This window comes from Mobula hypostoma, chromosome 14 (assembly GCF_963921235.1).
Source record: "Mobula hypostoma chromosome 14, sMobHyp1.1, whole genome shotgun sequence".
Taxonomy (NCBI): domain Eukaryota; kingdom Metazoa; phylum Chordata; class Chondrichthyes; order Myliobatiformes; family Myliobatidae; genus Mobula; species Mobula hypostoma.
Window position 1 is genome coordinate 47,230,098 of NC_086110.1, and position 13,866 is coordinate 47,243,963.

The 13,866-nt window shown below is 40.5% G+C and overlaps 1 protein-coding gene across 1 annotated transcript in view; it reads right to left on the reverse strand.

The window, feature by feature from the left end:
- The window catches only part of LOC134356389 (polycystin-1-like protein 2), a 134,324-nt gene extending 125,838 nt beyond the window's left edge, over nt 1–8,486 (reverse strand). Inside the window, 3 exon segments of the mRNA XM_063067324.1 lie at nt 2,463–2,624; nt 4,518–4,767; nt 8,433–8,486. Coding sequence (XP_062923394.1) covers nt 2,463–2,624; nt 4,518–4,767; nt 8,433–8,486 — 466 coding nt within the window.
- Nucleotides 8,487–13,866: the final 5,380 nt, after the last annotated feature.

The window sequence follows — 13,866 nt, forward strand, 5'->3', positions numbered from 1 at the left end:
AACTCAGGAGAATAAACTTAAGTACACAGGTTTCATTTGTTCATTTTCAATCTTCAAAGGTGATCTTACTCAAACAGAAAAATAATCAAAGGTGGAATCACACAAATATCACACATTTTCCGCGTTCAATCCCTAATCTTCACTCTCCGACTTGGCAGCCTTGCCTTCACTCTGGTTCTCCTAGTTTAATAATTTTCTCACTTCTCTTGTTCCCTCGCAGTCATTTCCGCCTCTAAGTTATCGCACTCCTGCCTTGCTGCTGTCTCTCTCATCACCTTTGGTTTGTCCTTACTGGCCTTTTCCCCTTCTCCTCGTACTTCTCGCTCTGCTCTTTCATAGCATTAAAATTGTCCCTTCCATCAAATCCCACAGCTTCGGGTTGCCACATAGAAATTAAATGAAGATTTTTTTTTTAAAACAGAGTGTCTCTCACACATCTAATAATAAAAACAAGAAGCATCTTTCACAGAAACAACATTATTTTATTTGTCTTTACAACTATTATTCTATTAAGACAAAGAAAAGCAAATTTTAAATAGTTGATATTTACTCACTGGTTTTGGTGATTAAAGTAATACATTGTGCCATCTCCTGTGGAAACTGTGCATGAGAATCTTTCCAAGTTTGAATTAAGTTGCCATTCAAGTGGGATGATTATGTGGAAAATTGAATAACTATTGACAGGTGGCACCTGTGAGTCTTTACAAAGTATGACATCAAATTAAACATCGATCACAAAACCAAAAGTTCTTTATCATCACTAAGAAAAGTTGGACTAATTACTATTGTTATTGGATTCAACAGGCTTAAAATTAACTAATTTATATTTAGGCTCTTATATTTGTGAAGACACTTACATGACAAACTTATGTTATAATGACTGATTTATGTTACATTTGTAAAGGAAAGATACAGAACTGGCACCTAGTCAGCACGTGTAAGTACAGAAGATCACTATTTAGATCATTATGTTTGTGATAGTTGTTTGATAGATCCAAACTACCTACCTGTGTTTTCCTTGTAGTCCTTATATCATTGTTCGTTTCTAATGAAACAACTTTAATAATTAGCTAAAATTGATCATATAACATGGAAATCCTTTGCTATCTGAATATGTATCTATTGTTGAATTTTCGTGGGTTGCCTATGGGTTTAGGAGTTGGGTGTGTTGTTATTCTTCCTAGACCAAGCAGTCTCTGATCATGTTCATCCACAACCAGTTTCAATTAAGCTCTCTTCTCTTCCCCAAGCACTTCTGGTAAATATAATCTCAGACAGCAACAATATTCCACCATTATATTGCATGCTTCAATCTTAATTGAAAAGATTGCAGATTGAGACACAAGCATTCCATACTCACCACAGCCCTGGTAAGCTGTTGTTTATGAGATGTTGATCCATGGAAAATGACCGCTACTCTCCTACATCTCAAAAGTACTTAATTTCTGTAAAAAGCTTTATGATTTCACGAGGATGTGAAAAGTACCATATACAGGCTGTCCCTGAGAAATGAATGAATTCCATTTGTACAAGCTCCTCTAGGTCAATTCTGTCCATAAGTTGGAAAACATACAAAGGCCACTCCACAGTATGGTAATGAATGGCCTTAACAGCAAATAAGACTGGTAGGAAAGGGTGATGACTAAAGTGGACAGAGAGCAAGGAAACTAGTTCTGCCATTCACAGGAATGAATTTACATATGTATACTTTATACTTTATTGTCGCCAAACAATTGATACTAGAACGTACAATCATCACGGTGATATTTGATTCTGCGCTTCCCACTCCCTGGATTACAGTATGCTAGACTTTTGAATTAAATAATAGTATTAGAGCTTACTTGTAACTATGAATGTCCATAAGTCATGCATTCACAACCTAATAAAGGCCTGTCCAAGAATCCAAGTCATTATTTGCACAAAATATATTAGTCATTACTTGAAGTATCTCTCTCTCCCTTACTAGTGTGTGTGTATGTGAGAGTGTGAGAGCGTGTGTGAGTGTGTGTGTGTGTGTGACCGAGAGAGAGAGACATTGTTGAGATGTCAAGGTATTGGGATGAGCAGTAGTTTGTGGTGGACTATAGATCATATTATTTGGGGCCCTGCTATTGCTTGCATGGTGGGTGAGGGGAGGGCTGATGCTTTGCTGCTGCTTGTGCGTGGAAGGGGAGGGGGGCTTTGGTGTTCTAATGTTTCCTGTCATCCATCCTTTAGGGTTTTTATTCTGTTTCGTGGATGTCTGTGAGGAGAAAGAATTTTAGGTTGTACACTGTATACATTCTCTGAAATTAAATGGAACCATTGAGCCACTGAATTGCAATCACATTGGGATTTAATGAGGAGACTGACCAAAGTGTCCTGCTGGTCACTCACAAGACACTTGTTGGAGGACAGTCTGCCACCGAGTGTCCCTCCCTCTTTTCATTTGCAATTAGTCTGGAATAATAAAATGATCATACCAAATTCACAGATGAAAGGAAGTATGTTGCTGCAGTTCATCATGGCCCACATTAGATAGCCAGACTGCTCGTGAACGTAAGTACAATCTGCTAGAGAAGTGGATGGCTGGGCAAATTCCCAGTTACTGTAACTTAACGCAGATCCATCCAACCAAGCAAGAGCTGAAAACAGAAATAAATCAAAGAATTTTTACAGACTTCACTACTTTGTCGTAATCCACATGACACAGACAATCAATTACATAATTGAATGTTCAGCTTTAAGATGATACGAGGCCGTTAAAAATATCATGTACAGGCCATCCCTGATAGACAACAGGTTCCATTTTTCCACAACTTGATTTTTCTATTAGCCCAGAAAATACACAAAAATCACTCCGTATGACAACCATACCTTCACAGTATTGTAGTGAATGGCATCAATTGCATGATGCTTTGGGGATTTATTTTGTGTCACTGTTTTGTTCTTTGGCGGGTGTCAATTTGGTTGATTTCTCTAAGGGTTTATATTTGTAGGTATGAAGAAAATAAACAGACTTGCTAAATGATTAAACTTAACCTGTCATCATTTTTGTGTGTTAAGATATGGCAAAATGATGTAAGACAGCAGAAAAAAAACAGATGCTGAGAGATGTTTCTGAATGTTAGCAGAATGTCTTTGAAATAAATGTGGTTGGAGATTTCCAGACTTTTAACAATAGTTTGTTATATCAGCAACACGTGTCCAAAACTATTATGAAATGACAGTTAAGGTAATTTATTGATTGACATATTCCATCAATTTATTTCTTTTCACCATAACCAAATGCATAAGAATGAGCATTTCAACTATAGAAAGTTGATGCCAAATTTGTATCTGCCCAGCTCTGCCATGTTCTCAACTTCAAATTGAAATACTGAATTTCGTAACTTCAGATAACTTTATCTGTGATGCATCTGTGACATTAGGTCAGATTATTTGACGTCTTTTTTTTAATCCTTTTTCTCTGATGTAGTTGTTGAGTTTACAACCATTCCTCTGACCAGGATTTCCCAAACTTTTTTTATGCCATGGAGCTTTACCATTAACCAAGGGGTCCATGGATGCCAGGTTGGGAACTTCTGCCTTAGACTATCAGAGCTACTGCCGAAACACAAGAGATTCTCCATGTGCTGGATATCTTGTGCAACACACATTAAACAAGCCAGCCAGTGGTACCGTGGCATCACAGTGGACTTCAAGGTGAGTGGTCCTGGGTTCAAATCCAGCCGGCACCTTGTACACCTTTTGCTGTTTTGTGAATGAAATCACCAGACAGAGTTACTGGTAGATACAAAGCAGCCCCTTTATTCTACAAAACAAGATACAGCAGGCACCTTACGGAGATGCTTTCGGTGGAAAGGTCTGCTGGCCCAACATGGGGCTCAATATTTATTTGCTAAACACTAAGAACCATATTTACAAAGTATAGATAATGCTTTCTTTGACATTACGTGTGAATTTCACACCATCTGGTTCACATCCATCCCACAGATGCCAGCATTGTCTGTGGACTGGGATTCACAGCTTTTAGGAAAAGCATTGTTCCAAATTAAATCCACAATACATTGTCAAGGAACAGAAGACTGGTAGCCAAAGCCATTTGCTAAATGTAAATGACCTAAACCCAAAAATCACTCTAACGCTTTCCCTCCATGCTGGGTTGAGTGTCGAGCTATCACTCAACCTTGTAAAAAGCAGACAAATGCTAAGGAAACAGCAACTGCTGGCTGATGCACCACAAGGTGTGGAGAGGGGAGAAAAGAACAGACAAAATGTTTTAGGAACTCAGCAAGCTGGGCAACATCCACGGAGGGAAATAAACAGTCGACATTTTGGGCTGAGATCCTTCATCTGGACTGTAAGGGGGAAAATAGGAAATCTGTCTTCAGTATCCTGGTGATAACCAAATAACTAAAAACTTGCATAATAGATGTCAACATTTTTGTTAAATTCCTTATATATATTTCTCTTTCTTACTTTAACCTACTATACATCCAATATACACTGATTTTAAAGCAAAATTCATATCTTACCTTTAGCATTTGATTCAGGGATTAGGTCATATATAGCATAAGACAGGCCAATCCACCTGTTGTTGACATCTTGAATGTGGCTAGTCAGAAACTGGTGAACCTCTTTACTTTTAATAAAGGCAAGATGTCCACCAGCCCTAGCACCTCTGCACCACCCCTGGGCACTTGAGAAGTTCAGCTGCATTTCCACAAATTCATAGCATGAAGTTTGAAACCACTTCTGATGTTGGAGACAGGGTTCAGCATCAGCCTGATAATAAACACAAAAGACAATGAGGAAAACTAATTGAAACCCCATATTTCAAACTTCAGCAAAACCAATGCATCTAAAGCAAGCTCTGAACTTTCAGTTATATAAGACGTGTATCTCCACCTCTTTAGTGAGCCATTCCCCTTAACTACACAACAGCAGATCAGGTTTCTGAAATTTAAATCCAGTGCATTGGGATGAGCTACTCTTGTGGCAGGAAATATAAGGGAATCACTAGTCAATGATAAATATATTTGCTTTGTGGTATTTACCACAGAGTTATTATCAACTTCCTCTTTTTCACCATTTTACATCTGTGTATTAACAGTTATTTACTATTAATCCATTTCTGGATTACATTCAAACCTAATGTACATAAAGAAATAAAATTGAAAATGCTTTAAACAGGTGTGAAGTCAGCCTGCATCTGTGGAGAGAGAAACAGTTTCCATTTTCGACAAATGATCTTTAAGTTCATTCAGAGAGGAGGTATTAGTCAAAGTTTGGCTCTGACATTAAGGAGCACTCCTAACATAAAGGTTTGAAAAGATTATAGCACCGAAAGCACTGGAAGATCTCAAGACAGTAATTGGCCAACACACTACAGAATCTGTGAGATTTGAAGTATAATCCAATCAGTCAGGAAAATTCCCCCATTTACAAACATGCAACGTATAGATTTTTTGTGGTAGTGCCTCGGACTCTTTGGGTTATGTATCTCCAATTTGTAAAGCTATTTTTCATTCTGAGAGGTAGCATGCAACTTTATGCACAGAAATACACTGCACTGAAATGAGCAAAATGTATTTTGCCCAGCCTTTTTGACGTACAAAATTTCATTCCCAGAAATGTTTCCGGGAATATAGTTAAATCAGGGAATTGCAATGAATGGTCTCCCTTGCCTCTATATTGCTTTTACTTCAATCTACTGGTAATAGAATTCTGAAAATTCTAGCATGGTAGTGCAAAACCATGAGGGCAACATTAACTATCACTTTGCATGAGTGAATCAAGCAAAGTTTTGCTATTGTGACATTCTACTTCTCTCTTAGAATGCATCACTAGCACTAACACAACATGTTTTGAAGCTTTATTCCAAAATAAGAGATTAAACTAATCTGATTGCTGTTGTCCTACTGGATGAGAGCATAAATTTAGGAACATAGCTGTTAAGCTATCCACTTGCGTATATTATGTGCATTCTTTAGCCGCACAAGTTACTCCCACAACCCACTCTGATCCCTAGGACACATATTTGTATTGGTTAAAAAGTATTCTGCCCATTTAGCTTTTGACTGAGTCTGCATTTACACAGTAACTATTTAGTCGTTGTTTGTTCCATAAGTCAATAACATTTGAACGTTATAAATTTTTTCACAAGAATGGGCCATTCAGCCCAACAAAGCTTGCTGTTCTCATAGTGGAAAAAGCTTGCAAAGTTCCTAGTCACATTCATAATAGTCACATCTCCAAGTTTGCGGATGACACGAAGCTGGGCGGCAGTGTTAGCTGTGAGGAGGATGCTAAGAGGATGCAGGGTGACTTGGATAGGTTAGGTGAGTGGGCAAATTCATGGCAGATGCAATTTAATGTGGATAAATGTGAGGTTATTCACTTTGGTGGCAAGAACAGGAAAACAGATTATTATCTGAATGGTGGCCAATTAGGAAAAGGGGAGGTGCAACGAGACCTGGGTGTCATTGTACACCAGTCATTGAAAGTGGGCATGCAGGTACAGCAGGCGGTGAAAAAGGCGAATGGTATGCTGGCATTCATATCAGAGGATTCGAGTACAGGAGCAGGGAGGTACTACTGCAGTTGTACAAGGCCTTGGTGAGACCACACCTGGAGTATTGTGTGCAGCTTTGGTCCCCTAATCTGAGGAAAGACATTCTTGCCATAAAGGGAGTACAAAGAAGGTTCACCAGATTGATTCCTGGGATGGCAGGACTTTCATATGATGAAAGACTGGATCGACTAGGCTTATACTCGCTGGAATTTAGAAGATTGAGGAGGGGCGGGATCTGATTGAAACGTATAAAATTCTAAAGGGATTGGACAGGCTAGATGCAGGAAGATTGTTCCCGATGTTGGGGAAGTCCAAAACAAGGAGTCACAGTTTAAGGATAAAGGGGGGAAGCCTTTTAGGACCGAGATGAGGAAAAACTTCTTCACACAGAGAGTGGTGAATCTGTGGAATTCTCCGCCACGGGAAACAGTTGAGGCCAGTTCATTGGCTATATTTAAGAGGGAGTTAGATATGGCCCTTGTGGCTAAAGGGATCAGGGGGTATGGAGAGAAGGCAGGTACAGGGTTCTGAGTTGGATGATCAGCCATGATCATACTGAATGGCGGTGCAGGCTCAAAGGGCCGAATGGCCTACTCCTGCACCTATTTTCTATGTTTCTATGTTTCTATAAGTGATGATAGCCCGGAATTCAGTTATAACACAGAACAAAATTTTTACAAAATTTTACTAGACCTTCTGCATTCAGTATTTTTAGCATTTTCTATTTTGTTTCAGTTTTCTAACATCAATAGAATTTTTTTTAAATCATCATATTTTGGTTTGGTATCTCTGCCTTTCCCTGCCACTTGCATCTTCTTGGCTTATCACCAAGGACTGAACTTGTCATCAACTTCCCTCTCAAAAACTTGGAGTATGGATTCTGATAACCTTCAGAGATACATTCAATGAAAACAGACTATTTATCACTTTGTATCCTATCACAGGTTTTGCTGATAACAATACCTGTAGGTTGTTATGCGAAGCCCTTTTGCCCAATGCACCAGATAGAAAAGTTTCATACAGGTTAAATTAGTAGAATTAACAAAACAACTATAGTTGCTAGATTTATTTAAGCACCGCACTCATTCATGAACTTAATAACAAAGCATCTCTACAAAATTCAATATTTTCTATTACAATTAACGTTGCTTCAGGGAAAATTTCCAAAAGTAAGTTGTTAATGCATCAATTGAAATAAACCAATCAGAAATCTGTTCATACCCTGCAATGGTAGGATGAAAAGTTTCTCACCGATTTCTTACCAGTCAAGTTGAAAACAAAGCAAATATCTCCAGTCATATTTGTTTTTCTATGTATATTGTGAATATAACTACAGTACATCTAACGAAGCAGGTGAGCACAGAAAATGAATTTAAATAATTTAGATTTTTAAACAAGTACAATAGAATAAAACACAATAAAGTCTAAAGAAAGATCATTAAGCATAAAAGGATCAAGTGGCTTAGACAATATAATGAGAAAAGAATGAATATTCTTGAAATTATGAAAGAACTTGAGTTATTCCAGCAGAGGTATCCAATTTCTATACTTTTATGATAATGCAACTTCTTTTAAAATTATAAGCAAATACATTATTATCTTATCTCATTAAATATGTTTCAGGTGCAGAGAATAATAGACATGTGGAGGATGAAGAATGACATTAGCAACAAAGAATAAACCCATTTAAAAATAATTGATAACAATTTAACAATCGTTTAGTTTCTCTATTCCATGGATGAAAAGTCTCAACTAATTTCAGTTTGGTATGTAGGATAATGATAATAGTTCCTTAAGATTGTCATAATCAGAGGAGATAATGGGAATAAGCTTCCACTACTTATTAAATTCTCCAAATGGCATGTGTTTCACATACCCTCTGACAACCAAATCCAGCGTGTGGCTTAGCAACTAGGACCAGCAAAACCATTTCTACTACAGGTGGGTCAAAGGTTGCTTTGGGTGGATGGGGCTTGCCTGCTGTGGATGGCAGCTCTTCTGGAAGGGAAACTCTGATCTCAAACCTCCACTGCCTTGTGGCTATGCCCACTCAAGGAGAAGGCTTCGAAAGTGAAAACCTAAGGAAAAATTCAGAGCTGGAGGCCCTAAGGCAGTTCGATGTTGAGTTCAGCACTGACTGCCAAGTCTGTTGGTGCCAAACGGTATTGGCTGCTGCTGTTCCTTTGGATTCATCGGCAGAGTGGAGAGAGGGGGCCTGCTGCTTGCCCTCCATATGGTGCAACATCCAAGGTCAACCCTGACCAACGGAGGGCCTCATAACGTTTAATACGTTGTGGTATCTTTGCTTTTAAATGATCTAAAAGTGAGTTTCAGAAGACAGCAAGACAGTAGAAGCAGCAGAATATTGCCCCAAAACTGATTTCAGCTAGAAAAGAATCCTGAAAAGATACATGTATGAATTACCTTCAATAATTATTTGAACCCCTACAAATTGGCTTGATTGATTGGGTCATTAACCTGCTGCCTCTTCTTCTGAAAAGGCCTTAACCACAAGCCCGTGATTATTTGAAAACATAGCACCTTAAAGAATTCTATCTTGGCACGTTGAATGTACCTGGTTACCCAAGGGAATTTATTTATCTTGATGTCATCTGAACCCAAAATTTCCCATTCAAATCTTAAAATGCTTCCAGTTATAAAGTTAGACAAAAATAACCTCAAAACCACATTGAAAGCTGAAAACAGGCTTATTTGGAGTGAGGAAATGGATTTAAAGGTGGCATAATCAGCTACATGGCCTCACTGGATACCAATAATCAGTTAGAGGCAACTGTCATCGAGTCAGTTGACTGAATGCGAGAGTTGAGCTCCCCAAATGTTGCCAAGTGTGTACTACAGCCTCGGTCATCTAAAGCAGCATGCAGGGGTGCAGCAGTAGCCTGAACGCACCCAGCACATCTTTAAGAAAAAAGCCGAAAAAAACAAGCTAATTAATTAGGTGCCGCCCGGCATGTAAATGTCCCCAGCCCGGCACGTAAATGTCGGCCCAGATTAGAGGTGACACAATCGGCAATCACCTCTAAAGGGTGACTGGGGGGTGGATGTCAAGTCAAACAATCTGACTCAGGATTGTATAGTTTTAAACCAGGGGTAGGCAACCTATGGCCTGCGGGCCAGATCCGGCCCGTGAAGGTATATTGACCGGCCTGCGAGCAAATATTGAGATACTATATTATCCGGCCCGCGAGCGATTTTTTTTCTTATTCTGAGTGTTTCACGCGACCACACTGATGGACATGCATGACGTTTTGTTACACTGGCCCCAGGTTCTGTTTTGTTCCAAACCAAACACTGGTATATACGAATGACGGGAAGGCAGACTACCTTATTAATACGTATTAGATACTGTCCGTGCACACGCAGGTTTTCAGATGGGATCATTCAAACTTGTAAACAGAAACCGCGTCACTGTGTTTTAACAAGAAATCTACGCTAAATATCCAGATATTTACATGTGCTATGATACTTGTTGAATAAGTCGCGTTTCGAAATAAAATCAAAGAAAAAAATTCCAATGGCAATGAATGCAGACACCCCACCTCTCCCGGAAGTTCTGGGAGTCTCCAGCATATCAATAGTGGCTCCCTGATGCCTGGAAATTATATACAATATCCCGGAAATAGATTTTTTTGAGAGGGAGAGGGAGAGCGAGCATCCTGATTGGTCTCTCTTCGTGCTAAGAGTGGTCCCCAACCACCAGGCCACGAGGAAACAATATGATTTGGCGATATGAAATGATATGAGTCAGCTGCACCTTTCCTCATTCCCTGTCATGCACTGTTGAATCTTAATGCACGCGAGGTCATCAGTGACCCAAGACGTGCAAAGGAATGGGTCCACGACCCATTTGTGAATATCCCCGGTGAATCATCCATGTCAGCACGGGAAAAAAGATCAACTCCTTGAGCTTGCAAATGACAGTGGGCTGAAAAGTATGTTTGACATAACATCTCTGCCGGCATTCTGGATTAAAGTCAAGGCTGAATATCCTGAGATAGCCATGAAAGCACTGAAAACGTTGCTTCCATTTCCAACATATTTCTGCGAAGCGGAGTTTTCTGCAATGAATGCAACGAAAACTAAATTGCGGAATAGACTGGACATAAGGAACCTCCGAGTATCGCTGTCTCCCATCACCCCTCAATGGGACCATGTTGTTGCAGGAAAACAAGCCCAGGGCTCCCACTGATTCAGCGGTATAGGTGCGTTGCAATGATTTTATACGTTCATACAAGGAAAATATGTACTGTGTGTTTAATATCCAAACGTTACTTAAAATGTTATGATGCTATTGACTTATAAGTGACTTATAATTCAGTGGTCCTCACCCTCCGGGCCGCGAAGAATACAGCAGTGGCTGGAACACACCCAGCACATCTTTAAGAAAAAAGCTGAAATAAACAAGCTAATTAATTAGGTGCTGCCCAGCACGTAATCAATTAGCTTGTTTATTTCGGCTTTTTTCTTAAAGGTGTGCTGGGTGCGTTCTGGCTACCGCTGTACCGCTGCATGCTTCGCGGCCCGGAGGTTTGGGACCACTGTTATAATTGACTTATCACTACATTCATGCGAGGAAAATATGCACTGTGTGTTTAATATTAAATTCGTTAGATAATCCCCTTTAGAAATGAAATTGAGTGTATTAGCCACTTATAAGTGACTTATAGTTGACTTATCACCTATATTCCAGTCGCGTTTAACACCTACTCCACCGCCCCCGGCTCAGCCGGTCCGCAAGAATATTGTCAATATTAAACTGGTCCGCGGTGCAAAAGAGGTTGGGGACCCCTGATTTAAACTAGCTGGCTAGCTGCCAGGGAGCTACGCTATTGATGTCCTACATGATGAGGCCAAACTCCCTGTAGACTTGCTTAAAGTTGTAATAGAATAAACATAATAATATAATACAAGTACATATTTTAATGTTACATTTGCTGCATATACCCAGCTTGGTTTACAGATTAGACAAAATCTCTAAAGAAAGTATTACATACACCCTTGGAGGTCGACGGTGGGGGGTGGGGTGAGATATGGGGCTGCGGGGGGCGGGGGTGCTACCTCCCTGAAATGAGTTTTTGCAGGGTGGGATGTCTGTGAATGCAAAGCACAGGAAGGTAGACACCGAGTGCCTGTTACAAGGGGGCGTTGGGAGCAGACCCAAATGCAAGACACAGACACTGAAGTACTAGGAACAGGACAAGATTTATCAAGAAAGCAAGGGGAGTCAGGAAGAAATGATGCTGGACACGGACACAGGCCCTGGACGAGTCAAGAACACCGGGTCTGGGCTAGGACTAAGACTAGGAAAGCGGGACCAGGACAAGGAACTTGGAACTAGGAGCCTGGGCTAGGACTCCGAGCCAGAGACTGGACAGGGACCCGGAACCTGAGTCTTGACTCTGGCTCAGACCCTGGAACTAGGCGAGGACAAGACGTGGCTACAGGACTGGATGTGGCTTGGCTACAGGACTGGACATGGAACTCCTGCACAGGATGAGGCACATGGACAGAATGAGAACACAAAGCGTTGACTTGGACAGGACAAGGTAACTTCAGCACAGGACGGAGGAACTCCAGCACCGGGCTGGGTGAGGGATCTCCAGTGCAGGATGAGGCTCTTGAACTAGATTTGGCTCGGCTCTTGGACTTGGCTGAGTTAGGCTCTAGGGTACAGAGCCAGGACTCCTACTTGGGCTTGGAGACATCAGGACCCTTCTAGGACATAGGTCCGGGACCCATTTTAGGATGCAGGGCCAGGATGACTGCCGAGGATATTTGCCGAGGTAACTGCCCAGGTAACGGCCGAGGATACTTGATGAGGATTCTGATGAAGTGGCAGACAAAGGTTGCAGGCGAGGTAACCATCGGGGATTTGGAAGGGAAAGGAAGGGAACAGTTCAGCAGGGAATCCTTGGTTTGAGAGGTATTTATGTACCAGCCCAAAATGAGAAACAGGTGCCTCAATTAAGGCACCCAATGGAACAAGGGAAAACAGGAAAACCTGGAATAAGGAATCAACGGACCGGACCGTGACAGTGCGGAAGATTTCCAGGACACTTGGACACTAGATTACTTCTTCACTGAGCAAGCTGGGAAACCAGTTTGTCTCATTTGCCTAGAAAATGTTGCTGTGAAGACGGTGGCAAATAACAGGCGACATTACGAGACTCGCCATAGTGGAATTTTAACAAGTTTACTGGGCAAGTAAGGAAAGATGAAGTTGAGTGAATGAATGCTAGTTTTGAAACAAACAGCATTAAGTTTCACATTGATTTATCAAATGTTTGCATTAAAATTTTCTTTTTTATTATACTTAATTTACTACCATTCAATGCATCATGTTCATACGTTTTATGTTTCAAGATTCTTTGTGTCCTTTTAATAGATTCAAAAGATGCCTTGATTGACATAAATTGCAACTAAACTGAATTCTTTGTACTTAAATGGATAATTCCCATATTTCAAGTTCTTTATGGAATTTATCTGGCCCACCGTCCACTCATTAATACGCGATCTGGCCCACAGAAGCAAAAAGATTGCCGACACTTGTTTTAAACTGATGGTTCATGCTATAGGAATGTCCACTTTATCTAGGTTGAGTACAGGCCCAGACCCAGCAAGTGCTCCTCATATATTATCCCTTCCATTCCCAGGATTATTCTTGTGATCCTCCTCTGGACCTCTTCCTCTGCACATCCTTTCTTAGATATGGGGCACAATACTCCAAATATGGTCTGATAAATGTCTTCTAAAGCATCAGCATTACATCCTTGTTTTTATATTCTAGTAGTCCTCTCAAAATGTATGCTAACCTTGTATTTGCCTTCCTTACTACAACTCAACCTGCGAGTTAACCTCTAGCTAGGAAATACTGCACTAGGACTCCCAAACCCCTTTGCTCCTTGATTTCTGAATTTACTCCCTGTTTAAAAAATAGTCTTTGCCTTTATTCCTCCTAGTAAAGTGCTTGACCATACACTTCCCTACACTATATTCCATCTGCCAGTTTTTTCCCATTCCCTAATCTGTTCAAGTCTTTCAGCATACTCCTTGCTTCAACCTGCCCCTCCACCTACCTTTGCATCATCTGCGAAGCTAACACTTCTGTCATCCAGAATATTAACATGTAACGTGAAAAGTAGCAGAGCTAACACTGACCTCTGTGGAACACTGCTTGTCAACTAGATCAGCCCCCTTTATTCCCACTCTTTGCTTTCTATCCATGCTAGTATCTTGTTTAGCAGCCTCATGTCAAAGGCCTTCTGAAAATCCAAGTAACCACCATCCAC